This window comes from Antechinus flavipes, chromosome 4 (assembly GCF_016432865.1).
Source record: "Antechinus flavipes isolate AdamAnt ecotype Samford, QLD, Australia chromosome 4, AdamAnt_v2, whole genome shotgun sequence".
Taxonomy (NCBI): Eukaryota; Metazoa; Chordata; class Mammalia; order Dasyuromorphia; family Dasyuridae; genus Antechinus; species Antechinus flavipes.
The window spans coordinates 46,563,031-46,576,627 of NC_067401.1; the positions used below are offsets into that span (position 1 = coordinate 46,563,031).

The 13,597-nt window shown below is 37.5% G+C and overlaps 1 protein-coding gene across 1 annotated transcript in view; it reads left to right on the top strand.

Moving 5' to 3' along the window:
- Positions 1-975: 975 nt before the first annotated feature.
- Positions 976-13,597, top strand: part of CD58 (CD58 molecule) — a 78,930-nt gene continuing 66,308 nt past the window's right edge. The window contains exons 1-2 of the mRNA XM_051992925.1: positions 976-1,783; positions 1,973-2,094. Of these exons, the coding sequence (XP_051848885.1) occupies positions 2,034-2,094 (61 nt within the window). The 5' untranslated portion in view covers positions 976-1,783; positions 1,973-2,033. The remainder of the gene's footprint in view (positions 1,784-1,972; positions 2,095-13,597) is intronic.

A 13,597-nucleotide genomic window follows, 5' to 3' on the forward strand; every position in this document is an offset into this window, starting at 1 on the left:
CAAGAAAAGAGGGATGAAGTTCAGACAAGAATTGTAATCTGCCTACCAGATTGCTAAGTATATGGCTATATATAGTGCTGAGAGAAGAGTTTTCACAAATCATGGGACTTGACTGAGGATGCTGGTGAACTGGGAAACCAGGTTGTTTAAGGGGACATCAACCTGTATATTAAAAGTTGTCAAGTAGAAAAGAAGTTGTTGGGGTGGTGATCCAGCTATTTAACTCCTTCAGAAAGAGAGGATAACAAATACAGGATGAGTAGGAGGAGGCCTAGAGATTGAGCCCTATTGACTTATTTTACAGATAAAGAAATTGGAGTCCAGAAAAATTAAATCATTTGCCCAAAGTCAGTTAGCTAGTAGCTAGGTCTTCTGGACTCCAGCACTCTCTGCCTTTTACTACACTGACCCTCAAAACCTTTTTGACCAACTATTGGCAAAAGGATCTGTATAGGGCATTATATCTAGATGGGTTCATTCCTTCATTTCTCTCCATTACTGATTCTCTGAATTTCTCGTTACCATATACCAATAAGCCTTCTCATCTGGAAAGATCTTTCTACTCCTATTGTCCCTTCCATGGATTAGTCATTTCCTTCTACATCCTCCATTTTAAAGAAGAGGCCAGCCATGTTAATTTGTTTATACCTCTCTGGGCCGTATCCTTTACTCTTTGAGCAGGTTCCTTCTTCCCTTACCCCTTACATTGTGTTTGTATTTTCATTTCTTAGCACAATGTCTATCACTTAAGAAATGCTTCTTGATTTGACTTAGATTCTCCCAAGCAGAGGTTGTTAAATGATGGGGCAGAAGAAGGAGCTAGAAATGTTTATAAGGATCAGAAGCAGGACTATTACAGCAGTGTGACTAGTGTCAGGAGAAAGTATATAAAGACCTGGATAGGACAGTCAAGAATTGAGTGTATTGGGAGTGGGGTAGGATGGACAGAGGAAAAGCCATGATTAATTTCAAAACTTGGGAGAGAGGAAAAGAATGGAGGAGTAGTCGTGTAATGGACCATTGCTCCAGTGGGCACAGTAACAGGGGAAAGCAAAGCAGGATGGGTACTTGACAAACGAACGGCTGATGTCATTGGACATGAGCCAGCTGAGGTTGGTAGTAGTTTGTATATACAGCAGGGATCCAGTGTGGCCAGAGTTAGGGGTAGGAGAGGTGGGACTTGGCTAGCCATAGCGCAGACATTTAGGGCCTTTAGAGTGAGGACCCTCAAGGGCCCTGAGATAGCAAGAGGATGCGTTAGAGAAAGGTGAAGAAATTGTCTTAGAGAAGAGAGATGAGAATTTGAATCTCCCGTCAGGGAAGCTGCGAGAACCCGAAGTACTGCAAGGGTTAATTAGAGTGCGATTTCAAGGCACAGACAAAAGGCGGAAGACTTTTTTTTTTTTTAAGAGTTGGACTGAAGTAGAATTGTGGTTGCTTTTCCGTTGTGACTGATACTCATCCATAAAATAAAAGTAGCTCCTCTCCCGGTGTTTCTCCCCTCCCCTCCCCTCCCAATTTAAAACAAAACGGCGGGAGATTAATCCAGCCCAAAATCTCAAGTCCACTAACGGATCCGTGCTATTGACCCGGGGCAAACCCCGCCCCCGGCTTCCTCGGTGCCTTTTTGTGCTTCCTAATCAGCATCCCCCCGAACTTCTGCGCCGCAAAGTCCCCACTTAAACTGAGGGACAGTTTTCATCAGTGGTGTATTCTAAAAACAACTTTGCATGAGCCCAGAAACAAGTGCCAGACTTCTTTTTAACCACGTACCTCATTTGGGGTAAGCCGACCCTAGAACTCAGGGGAAGAGGGAAGTAAAGGGGTGGGGGAAGCCCAGAATTAGAGAAGGGACCTTGGAGCTACGTAGGTAGGTTGGAGTGAAAGGGGAAGGAAGGACAAGGAGGAGATAGGAGTGTCTTGGAATAGGTCCTTAGGGCGGAGAAAGTTAGTTTCCTCTCGCCTCTTTCAGAAGCCCCAGCTGCCTCTCTCAGAGCGCCCAGCTCCACTTCTGCGTCTAGATCCGCGACTCTATGGCGACGAACTTTTGGAAGGCAAAGATCCTACTGGCAAGTGTTCTGATCGGGTATTTCGGTAAGTGGGAGCTCTGGCCTAACTTTCTGGTCGGCCGCGGTCTCGAGAAATTGCGTTAGAAAGTCGACTGAGACTACGCCCATCCATCGATACTCTGGGGACCCCGGGGACAGTCGCTCATGGGGAGAAGGGAGGTGCTCTTCGGCGATGAACACACTGGGAAGAGTGGTGGGGTACGGGAATTTCGGGAAAATTAGGAGAGACGCGTCGCTCGAACTGCCTATTGGCCAGGATCCAGAATAGTTTGAGTAGAACCTAAGAAAAATAAATGCCAGAGTGATGGTTTGCTCTCAGAGATCTCCCGCTCCCTCTCATACAATTATTGCCTCATTCTTTCTGCCATTCTGTCCTCCCAGTCAACAGAATCTCCCTCTAGTCCTCCTTCTCCCATGTCTACATTCAGAACTTTTTTTTTTTTAGGTAAGGAAACCTCCAAGTTTATGCTCACTTGAACTTGATCAAGTTTTATTTTATTCCACCTGCTCCTTCCCCTTTCATCTTCCTTCCCTCCCTTCTCCCCACCCCCAACTTCAATCACTCTTCCTTTCAAAACTGGGCAGTGTTTTCAGAAAGTTTTAAGGAATCTTTCACTTCGGCTTTTGTTCACGAGCCGTCTACAGCTTCTTGAGAAATGAAATTACCTGTTTAATCTATACTGAATTACTTGCTGTCTAGGGGAGGGTGGTAGTGGTAAGGAGTGGGAAGAAAACCAAAGACAAAATGATTTGCAAACCATTAGAATATCTTGGAGGGGCTTAACTTCCTCCTTTCCTCCATATCTGTGGTTTCCCTTTGAGTTAGGGTACTCACAGTTTGCCTCTTATTATTTAATAGATGTTTATTACATTGCAATAATCAGTTCCCTTCAGTTTTTTCCACTTTCCAATTCATCCATACCAGAGATGCCCCTAAACCAAGTCATTCTGGAGCTGGAAAGTCTTCTATGGTTCCCCACAGGTCACAAAAGGGAAAAAAAAAATAGCTTTTTTTGTCTTAGGGACTGTCCCAGTTGTTTTTGACCTTGGGAGTTAAGTGTTTTTATTAAGTCCATTTAACAGATGAACAATCAGGGTTAACTGACTTGCCCAGGTTCCCACAGCTAGTAAATATGTGAGGTCCCACTTGAACTGGGATTTTCCGGATTCAAGGCCTGGTGTTCTACTGGCTGGTGCTCTATTCATTTCACCACCTAGTTACCCTGGGGTGGGGAAACAAAAAACAGCTCAAAATAAATTTCTAAAACTTAGAAAATTCCTTATGTTAATTTAGCATTTTCTTCCCAGAAGTCCAAAAACCCTAATTGTATTCTTTGGAACAACAGAGAAGTCTCCTTTTTCTATTTCCAACTCTTTGAATATTTGAAGATAGACCTCTTTCTTACCCATTGCCTTTATTAAGTGAAATATGCTTACTTTTTTCATCATTTTGTGTGTGTGTGTGTGTGTGTGTGTGTGTGTGTGTGTGTGCAGTAGGGTTTCATCATAGTTCTAATTTTCACTTTCTGCATAGACTTAGTACCTTTTAAATGTGGCATCAAAATAGACCACAATTACACCAAAACAGAAAATGGTTTTCCAGATGTGGATTGACTGATCCTCAGTACAATAGGATGATTGTTGACATCAGAACAATATGCATCTATTAATTTGGTTCAAGATTTAGGGTCTTTTTTTTTAAAGCAGCTTTACCATTGCTCCCCTTGAATTTGGGCCTTTTTTTTTTTTTAGAAGCAGTTTCAACATTGCTCTCGCTGAACTTGTGACTTAAAAAAAAAAAAGCTTCATTATATTTCCCCTGAGTTTGTGACTTAAAAAAAAAGGAAACAGCTTCATCATGCTCTTACTGAATTTGTGACTTTTTTAAAAAAGCATTTTCACTATGTTTACACTGAGTTTGTGACTTAAAAAGCAGCTTCATCCTTGCTCCCACTGAATTTGTGACTTTTTAGAAAAGCATTTCACCATTGCTCCCACTGAACTTGCAACTTAAAAAAAAAAAAAAAAAAAGCAGCTTCATCATATTTCCACTGAGTTGGTAACATTTTTTAAAGCAGCTTCATCATGCTCCCACTGAATTTGTGACTTTTTTTAAAAAGCGGTTTCATTGTGTTTACTCTGAATTTGTGACTTTTTTAAAAAAGCAGCTTCATCATGTTTCCACTGAGTTTATGGCCTTTAAAAAAAAAAAAAAAAAAAAAAAAGCTCCCTTGTTCTTGCTGAGTTTATGACTTTTTTCCTTCTTTTTTTCTAGTCAATGTGGTTAAATCACTTGTTCAGGGCCTTACAGCCTAAGTATTTGAGGTCATATTTGAACTGGGGTTATCCTGATTCAAGGGCCAGTTGCTCTACCTATTGTACCACCTACTACCAGTCTGTGACCTTTTAAAATTCTCAGATCCTTTTCAAATGAACTTTTCTTAAACCAGATGTTTCTCATCTTTTACAGACCCTTTTAAGATTCATTAAAATGCAGCTACTTTTATTTCTTTCTGAAATAAAGCAGGATAACTAACGAATAGGATGCTCCACTTGAACATCTAGGTTTGAGATTTGCCCCTGGACACTTACTAGTTGTTTGAACTTGTGCAAATCATTAAATCTCTTTGTTCCTCAGTTTTCCATCTATAAAATGAAGGAGTTTAACTTGATAACCTTTCTAAGGTCTTTTCTTGCTGTAAATCTAATGAATTTTGACTGTTATCTAGTATATCTTACACACCTCACACCTCAGGGTCCTCTGTAAATGTCTTAGCAACCAGTCAACCAACAAACATTTGCTAATCACACACTATGGCTGTATCTTCATCTAAGTTATTGATAGTACTGAACAGGAAAATACATGTGGAGCACTGAAGTATTCATCAAAGCATTCCCTTCCTGTTCCATTGTCAGTCCACTAGCTCTGAATCCTACTAGCTACTATTACTGGACCCACTTTTTAAATGTCTCCAACTATGTCATGGGTATGAGGTGCCTTATTTGAGAGCCACCTGGAATGTAGCATTTTCCTAGAAAAGATACTCTAATGAGAGAGGGATTTTGATGAACATTTTAAGTAGATTAGTGAAGCACCTAGGTTTTCCTGGCCATTTTGGTTTTTTGAGAAACTGATTCAAGGATGTCTGTCTTATTGCTCTGTTTTACTTTTTAGTAAATTTTATTATGATGATCTTTCTGCTTTTTTGAACAGTAAAACAGAGAATATTTATTAAATTGTTTTGCAAAACATCCATTGTTGTTCAGTCATGTCTAATTCTTCCTGACTCCAATTGGGGTTTAGCGAGTAGAGATAATCTAATGGACTGTCATTTCCTTAAGTAACTTGCCCCAGCTATTTAGTATCTGGGATTGGATTTGAACTTAGAAAGATGGATTTTCCTGACTCCAAATTTGGCCTTGTATCCACCGAGCCACCTAGTTGCCCCAATATTCTTTACTAGAATAATGGTTTTAAATGCATAAAATAAAATATACAGTATTACAAAGGAAACTAATTATACTTTCTCAAGTTATCAAAATATTTTTAAAGTTCAAGGATCTCTGGTTAGTTATCTCTTCTAAATGGATGTTGTCCATCAAAATGATTTCCAGGGAACCAAAAATTACTGGAAATTTATATTTTGGAATCATGCTCAGAACCAGCTATTCAGGAAAAAATTTTAATAAACTCATAGAAACTTGTCCCTGGCCCTTGGTTCATACTTCCTGTTTCCTTTTCCCCCTTTTGCTTTTTGCTCTTTTAAGTCAGCCCTCTGCTTTTTCTAGGGTCACATTAATTGAGAGCCCAAAGTCCTTCCTCCCTGAAAAAAGTTCTAAGCTGAAACTGAGATCCGGGGAAAGTGGAGAAAGAACTGTGACATGTGGGTTGTGGCAGGCAGCCTGGACTGTGCTGTCCTGATAATAGTGTGCTACATTTTGTTTTTGCAAGTTGTAGAAGGAATTCATAATAGTCCCTATCACAGCCTGCCTTTATACTCTGATGAAGTCATTTCCCTACCAATTCAATTCGAACTAAGAAGCATTTATTTAGTGCTTTCTGTGTACTATTACCAGCTCTCACGGATCTGTACTAGTGCCTGGCAGTTTGAGGAAGGGGAGATGGTAATAAATATTAATGAAACGCCTACTATGAGCCAGGGACTGTTGCTAAGTGCTTCATAAGTATCTCCCTTGATTCTCACAAGAATCAAAGTGGATAGGTGTCTTTATTATCCCATTTTACAGTTGAGGAAACTGAGCCAGTCAGAGGTTAAATGACTTGCTCAGTCACAAAGTGGATGAAGGCTAGATTTGAATGGGGTTTTCTGGACTCCAGACCTATCCTCTATCTGCTTTGACATCTAGCTGACTTAACTGTAAACTCTCAGGGCAGTGCTTACTTAAGAAATCCTAGTTGACTGACAGGAGGACATTTAATATGCAATCAATAAAATACATACACCATAATTATAACCCTGTAAATGAAAAGATCCCATTTGGGACACGGAAAGTCCTGAATGTAGTGTAATTGTAATGGCTATGCTAGGGCCCGGAGAAAAGAGGGGAAAATGTGCCCCCTTTCTCTGCTTTGCAGAGGTGGGGAGCTCTGGGTATAGAATATTCATGTACTCTTAGTGAGTTTTGTTGAACTGTTCTCTTTCCTCTCCAGCCACATTTTAAAAAATTCTATGTGATAAAAAATGATTCTATAAGTAGGAATCCTAATCCTATTCTTTAAATAGGTTCAGTCATTTCAGTCACATCCAGCTCTTTGTGACTCCATTTAGGATTTTCTTGGCAGATATTGGAATGATTTGCCGTTTCTTTCTCTAGTTCATTTTACAGATGAGGAAACTGAGGCAAACAGTTTAGTGACTTGCCCAAGATCACGGTAAATATCTGATGTCAGATCTGAACTTAGGACTTCCTGAGTCCAGACCTGGTTCTCTATCCACTGAGCCACTTAGTTTATCAAGAAGGTGGAAGAGGGAAATATTTGAAAATGTAGATGATTTTTAAAAAATAACAAAAATGAACTAACCCAAATCTTGCCTTGAAGGTGTTTATAATGGGCCTGGAAGTAGAGGGCTATCTATTAATACAATATATTTTTATTGAGGGGTGGTGTGGTACAGTGGATTCTGGGAACCTGGGTTCAAATATGACCTCTATTCTATGTGTGGCCTTGGATAAATCTTTAAAGCCCCTTTCTTCATCTGTAAAGCAAGAGGATTGAACTTGAATATTTCCAAGAGCCAGTTCCATTTTAGAATTATTTTTTTCTTATGTTTAAGATACTGGGGATATAATTTAAAAAGAGGTGCATGTGAATAGTATACCTGGATTTTTCTTTTGCAAATATGATTTCATTTCATCCTTATAACCTTTCAGATAGTTGTTATTATCTCTATTTACATTTGAGGAAACTGAGGAAAACAAAGGTGAAGTGACTTGCCCAGTATCTGGATCTAGATTTGAACTAAAGTCTTCCTGTCTCAGTACTCCATTCATTGTAGCACCTGGGTTGGTTTTAGTAAATTAAAAAATGGCAGAGCTCTATCAAGACATAGATATTAATCTCTGCCTTCCCTCTGAGACCTCTGATTCATTCTATGTCTTGTTTTTTGAGCCAGGAAGTCCTGAGTTCAGACACTTACTAATTGTATGAACTTAGGTAAATCACTGAATCATGCAAAAATAGTTGTTTGCATATTTTTCCCTGCATTCCAGTGTGAGTTAGGACTCTTTTATACCCAACTTCCAACCCTCACTATTCAGCATGGTATCTAACTTTATGTAGTAGGTGCTTGATAAGTGCTTGACTTGACACTTAAATAGCTAGTCCCCTTTGATATATCTAAGTGGTTGCTTCTGCTGCAAATCCATTCTACACCCACATTTACCATTTACAGATGGCCACAAGCCAGCTCAAGTCTTGTGAATTGAAAACTGAAGAAGGAAGGAGAATTCCCAGCAACAAATATAACTTTTAATAGTAGAACTAAAATGATAAAATTTGATATGCTGACTTCTGACCACCGTCTTCAGCCCCTTTCTAAATTGTTATTTGAAGGCTCTTTGGGTGTGGTTTCCCTTGTAACTCAGTTCTTCTTTCTGATGACTCATGAAATTGTACTGAGAACCCAGTGGGGATTCTGAGTGGGGGTAGGAGGCAAAGCAACAGATTGGCAGGGGAGTGGGAGGAGTTCTGTAGCCTAGAGTGCCTGGAGATTTAGAGATAGTGAACTCTTAAAAGTGAGGAGTACAAGTCTCCGTGGTTGGCTCTGGAGGTAAGGCAGAAAATGGCAGAAGGGCAGCAACAAAATAGGAAGATGAAAACAAAATGATGAGCATGGTAGTGTGGAGAAACTTCGCCCACTATCACTAGAAGTCCTTTTCTCCAACCCCTTTCACTGTAAATCCTTTACTTTTCCCTAAACATTGTTTCCCCCTTTTTTTTTTTTTTTTTTTTTTACTTTCTTTCTAATCTTGGTTGCATAGGTTTTGTTTGTGCAAAATCTTTTTAATTTAATGTAATCAAAATTATCCATTTTGCTTTGCACAATGTTCTTTACCTCCTGTTTGGTCATAAATTCTTCTCTCCATAGATCTGACAGCTGAACTATTCTTTGCTGCCCTAATTTGTTGGTGGTATCATGCTTTATGCCTAAGTCATATACTTATTTTGACTTTCTTGTTGTAAGGTGTTAGATGTTGGTCAACACCTAGTCTCTGTCATACTATTTTCCAGTTTTCCCAGCAGTTTTTCTCAAATAGTGAATTTTTATTCCTGTAGCTGGAGTCCTTGGTTTATCAAACAGTAAATTACCACAGTCATTTTCTACTTTGTCTTGTATACCTGAACTATTCCACGTATTTTTTAACTAATACCAAATAATTTTGATGTTCTTTATGATTTTATTTTAGATCTGATATGGAGAGACCACCTTTCTTTGCATTTTTTCAGTAATTCCTTTGATTTCCTTTTTTTTTTTTTTTTGCACAATAGGATTTTTTCCCCCATTATAACATGTAAAGATAAATTTCAACATTCATTTTTGTAAGATTTTGAGTTCCAAATTTTTCTCCCTTTCTCCTTTTCTTCCTCCTTCCCCAAGATAGCAAGCAATCTGATATAGGCTATACAAATATAATAATGTTTAACATTTCCATTTTAGTCATTGTAGTGCAAGAAGAATCAGGACAAAATTTCCTTGATATTTTTGACTTTTTATTCTTCTAGATGAATTTTGTTCTTTTCTTGCTCTATAAAATATCTTTTAGTAGTTTGATTGGTGTAGCACTGAATAAATAAATTAATTTAGATAGAATTGTCATTTTTATTATATTAGTTTGGCCTACACATGAACAATTGATATTTTTCTAGTTATTTAGATCTGATTTTATTTGGGTAGAAATGATTATGGCATTTAATAATCTAATAATATTATATTGTATTAGATGATATTATATTATCTAATAATAATAATAATCTAAATATTCATAACATTGAACAAGGATAAATGTCATCATTTCTGATTAAGTAAATATATCTAGTTTTGAGTAAATATTGGCTTGCACACACCGTACTTATGCAGGTTACAGAGATAATAATAGAATAATAAAAAATACAGAAAAAGAATTTAAACATTCATGTAAGTTCTTCATTTTATCTCTCCATTCCACACAATAATGAATAATAGTAGTGTTAATGGGCATCCTTGCATCACCCCTGATCTTATTGGGATGATCTAAACTTATCTCCATTACAGATAATACTTTCTGATAGTACTTGTCATTTTCAGAAAATCTCCTTTTATTCTTTTGCTCTCTGGTATTTTTAATAGGAATGTGTTCTGATTTTTTTTGGGGGGGGGGGTGAGGCAATTGGGGTCAATGACTTGCCTCGGGTCACTCAGCTAGCAAGTATTAAGTGTTTTAAGTCGAATTTGAATTTAGGTCCTCCTGGTTTCAGAGCTGGTATTCCATTTACTGTTCCATCTAGCTTCCCCAAGGTGCTGTATTTTGTCAAAAGCTTTTTCTGCATCTATTGAGATAATTATGTGATTTCTGTTGGTTTTGTTTTTGATATGGTCAATTATATAAATAGCTTTCTTAACATTAAACCAGCTTGTATTTGTGGTATAAATCCCACCTGGTCATTATATATTCTCCTGGTGATAAATTGCTGTAAACTCTTTTTGAATATTTTATTTTAAATTTCTGCATTAATATTCATTAAGGAAATTGGTCTATAATTTTCTTTCTCTGTTTTTGCTCTTCCTGGTTTAAGTATTAACACCACAATTGTATCATAAAAAGAATTAGATGGGACACCTTCTTTGCCCATTTTTTCCAAATGATTTATATATAGTATTGTAATTAGTTGTTCTTTAAATGTTTGGTAGAATTCACTTGTAAATCCATAGGCCTTGGAGATTTTTTCTTAGAAAGTTCTTAAATTAAATTTAAATTTAAATCTCTCCTGGACTTTCCAGGTCAGTTTCTTTCCCCTCTCCCTCCCCCCCCAATCAAATAGTTCACATTTTCTTCTATTTTTTTTTTCATTAATTTGATTTTGTTTGACTGATTCTTGGTATCTTGTAGAGTCATTAATTTACATTTGCACATTTCTAATTTTTAAGGAATTATTTTCTTCAGTTAGCTTTTGTACTGCCTTTTCCATTTGGCAATTCTATATGTAAAGACATTGTTTTCTTACCTTTTGAAGAATTCTATTTTTTAAGGAGCTGTTTTCTTCAGTCAATTTTTGTGCTTCAGACTCTTTTTTCTATAATTCTCTGATTATAACTAATTTCTTTTCCCAATTTTTCTTCTACCTCTCTCACTTGATTTTTAAAATATTTTTTGAGCTAAGAGCTAATTTTTTGGAATTGAGACCAAGTCACATTCCCCTTTGAGGCTTCATATGTAGACATTTTGACATTGTTGCCCTTTTCTGAGTTTCTCATCTTCCCAGTTGCCATAGTGGCTTTCTATCTATCATTTCTTCATTTTGTAAAATTGAGCTCTGCTCCTGGGGTACAGAGAGCACTTTCCAAGCTTCTTGCACTGGGGACTAGTAGCCCAGTCACTGCCTTTCTGTTCTGGGGCCTCTGAGGCTACAGTTTGCCCACCACACTAGGGTCTAGTAGAACCTATTGTGCTCTGGTTCCTGGGACTAGCAGTTTGCCTGCCCATTTGGGGCTGAAGGCCTATGGCTGGGCTTCTGTGCTATTGATCTGATGAGCCAGGTTTGTGGGAGATCTTGGTTGCTGATCTGTATTGTGGCTAAAAGCTTTCCATTAACTTGCCCAGACACCGCCATTGCTGGGCTGTACTCCCTTTTTGCCCAAGTGAGACAGACCTTTCCTGAAGTCCTTCTAAGTTGTCCTGGGCAGAAAATTGTTTCATCCTGTCTTTTTGTGCATTCTGTGACTCTAGAATTCTTTTAGAACATTTTTTCCAACGGAAACTGGGGAGAGCTCAGGCAACTTCCTGGCTTCTTTCCATCATCTCGGCTCCACCCCTTTATAAATCCCTTTCCATAGTTCTGTTGTGAAATTCTGTGGGTAAAGCAAAATAAGTCTCCCTATAGTTTTCCTTCATGAATTAGGCCTACTTTAGCCTTCTGAAATTATCCTCTTCAACACTTTAGGTGGATGAAGACAATTACTAGATATCTCTCCTCCCTCCTTTTTTCCCTCTAGAAATCTTTTCTCCAGTCTGAATATTCTCACACCATTCAATTATGTTTCATCAAGAATGGCTTCTAGAAACAATCAGCGGGATGACTTCAGAGAGGCTTGTAGAGACTTAAATGAATTATGCTAAGTGAAGTGAGCAGAACCAAGAGAACACTGTATACAGCAGTTACAAGGTTATACGATGATCAATTCTGATGGATGTGGCTCTTCTCAACAAAGAGATAATTCCAATAGACTTATATTGGAGAGAGCCATCTGCAACTAGAGAAAGGATTGTAGGGACTGAATGTAGATCAGAGATTAGCATTTTCATCTTTTTGGTTGTTGTTTGCTTGCTTTTATTTTCCTTTTTGATCTGATTTTTCTTGTGCATGATAAATATAGAAGAATTATACTTGTTTAACATAAAAAAAAAATTCTTCCCACTTGGAAAAAACAAAGAATGGCCTTTAGAGCCATCACCCTACAGGTTGGCTTTTTCTGGTTGGTCTCTAATATGTTAACTTTGGTCTTGGTTAAATTGTAGTACATACACCAGGACACAACACTCCCAGTGTGATCTGATCAGTTTAAGAAAAAGTGAGATCATTTCCTGTTTTAATCTGAATACCAGATAGCTAGATAGCAGAGGAGAGAACACTGAACTTTGAATCAGGAAGGTATGATTTCAAATCTGGCCACAGACATTTTACTAGCATTGTGACCCTGGCCAAATAGTCACTTAACAATACTGTTGACCTTAATTTCCTCATCTGTAAAATGTTGAGATGAATATTTAGCACACTGTTTAGCACAGTGCTACAGCAATGCTAGCCATTATTATGTATTATTATGATTAATACAGCCTGATTGTAGGAGCTTTTTAGGTAGCCATTTTCCCCCTATGTTGTCTGAAACGGAATTTTTGGTTAAATAAAGCCTCCAACTGTTTTTGAGCTGGAATCTATTTAGAAACTTTTTTCCTTCTCTGTCTCTCTCTGTCTTGTGTGTGTGTGTGTGTGTGTGTGTGTGTGTGTGTGTGTGTATCTATGTCTCTGTTAGTTCTTGGAGTGTGACAAATTTTCTTCTGTCAATAAAATTGAACTCTGAAAAAAAATGAAGTATTTGAAGGATGTGTTAAGATGAGCTTCCTGCAAGCCGGATCGCTGGGTCAAAATGCTGGTGGTAACTATGTACATAAACCTTGTACAGATGCATCAGCATAATTTTTGCCACTTTCATGAAGTTCTTTGGAAGGGGATGCCTATTTTGGATGAAAATAATGTCTCATTGTCCAACTGGTCCATCAGGAATCAATATATTTTGGTGTAGAATACCTAACAGGCTTTTAAAAATATAAAATTCTTTATTTTGAACAGTAAAGATAATGTGTATATAATGTAATTTCAAAATCAAATCAGCATTAAAAAAATAAAAGTCAGGACATATACCTAGTCTTAAAAAGTACTCATAGAGTTTATACACATATACACCACATTTTACAAACCTCTTTGATTTAATGAACTTTCAGTCATAATAAACTATGCAAAGTAGTGTTGGCCTACATTTATATTAGAATTACAACATAAGCTATAGTTGTATGTCCATGAAAAAGAAATTGTGGTTCCTTTATTCAACCACATTCTTTTTTTTCTGGCTGGAAAATGCAGAGATTTTGGTTTTTATTTTAAATATAGTCATAAGCTTATTTATACATATCGAAGTGAAAAGAACATTAAGTTTGTAATCTGAGGACTGCATCCCCCCACTTTCTTTTTTAAAAAAATATTTTATTTTTCCAAATGCATGTAAACATAGTTTTCAACATTCATTTTTGTA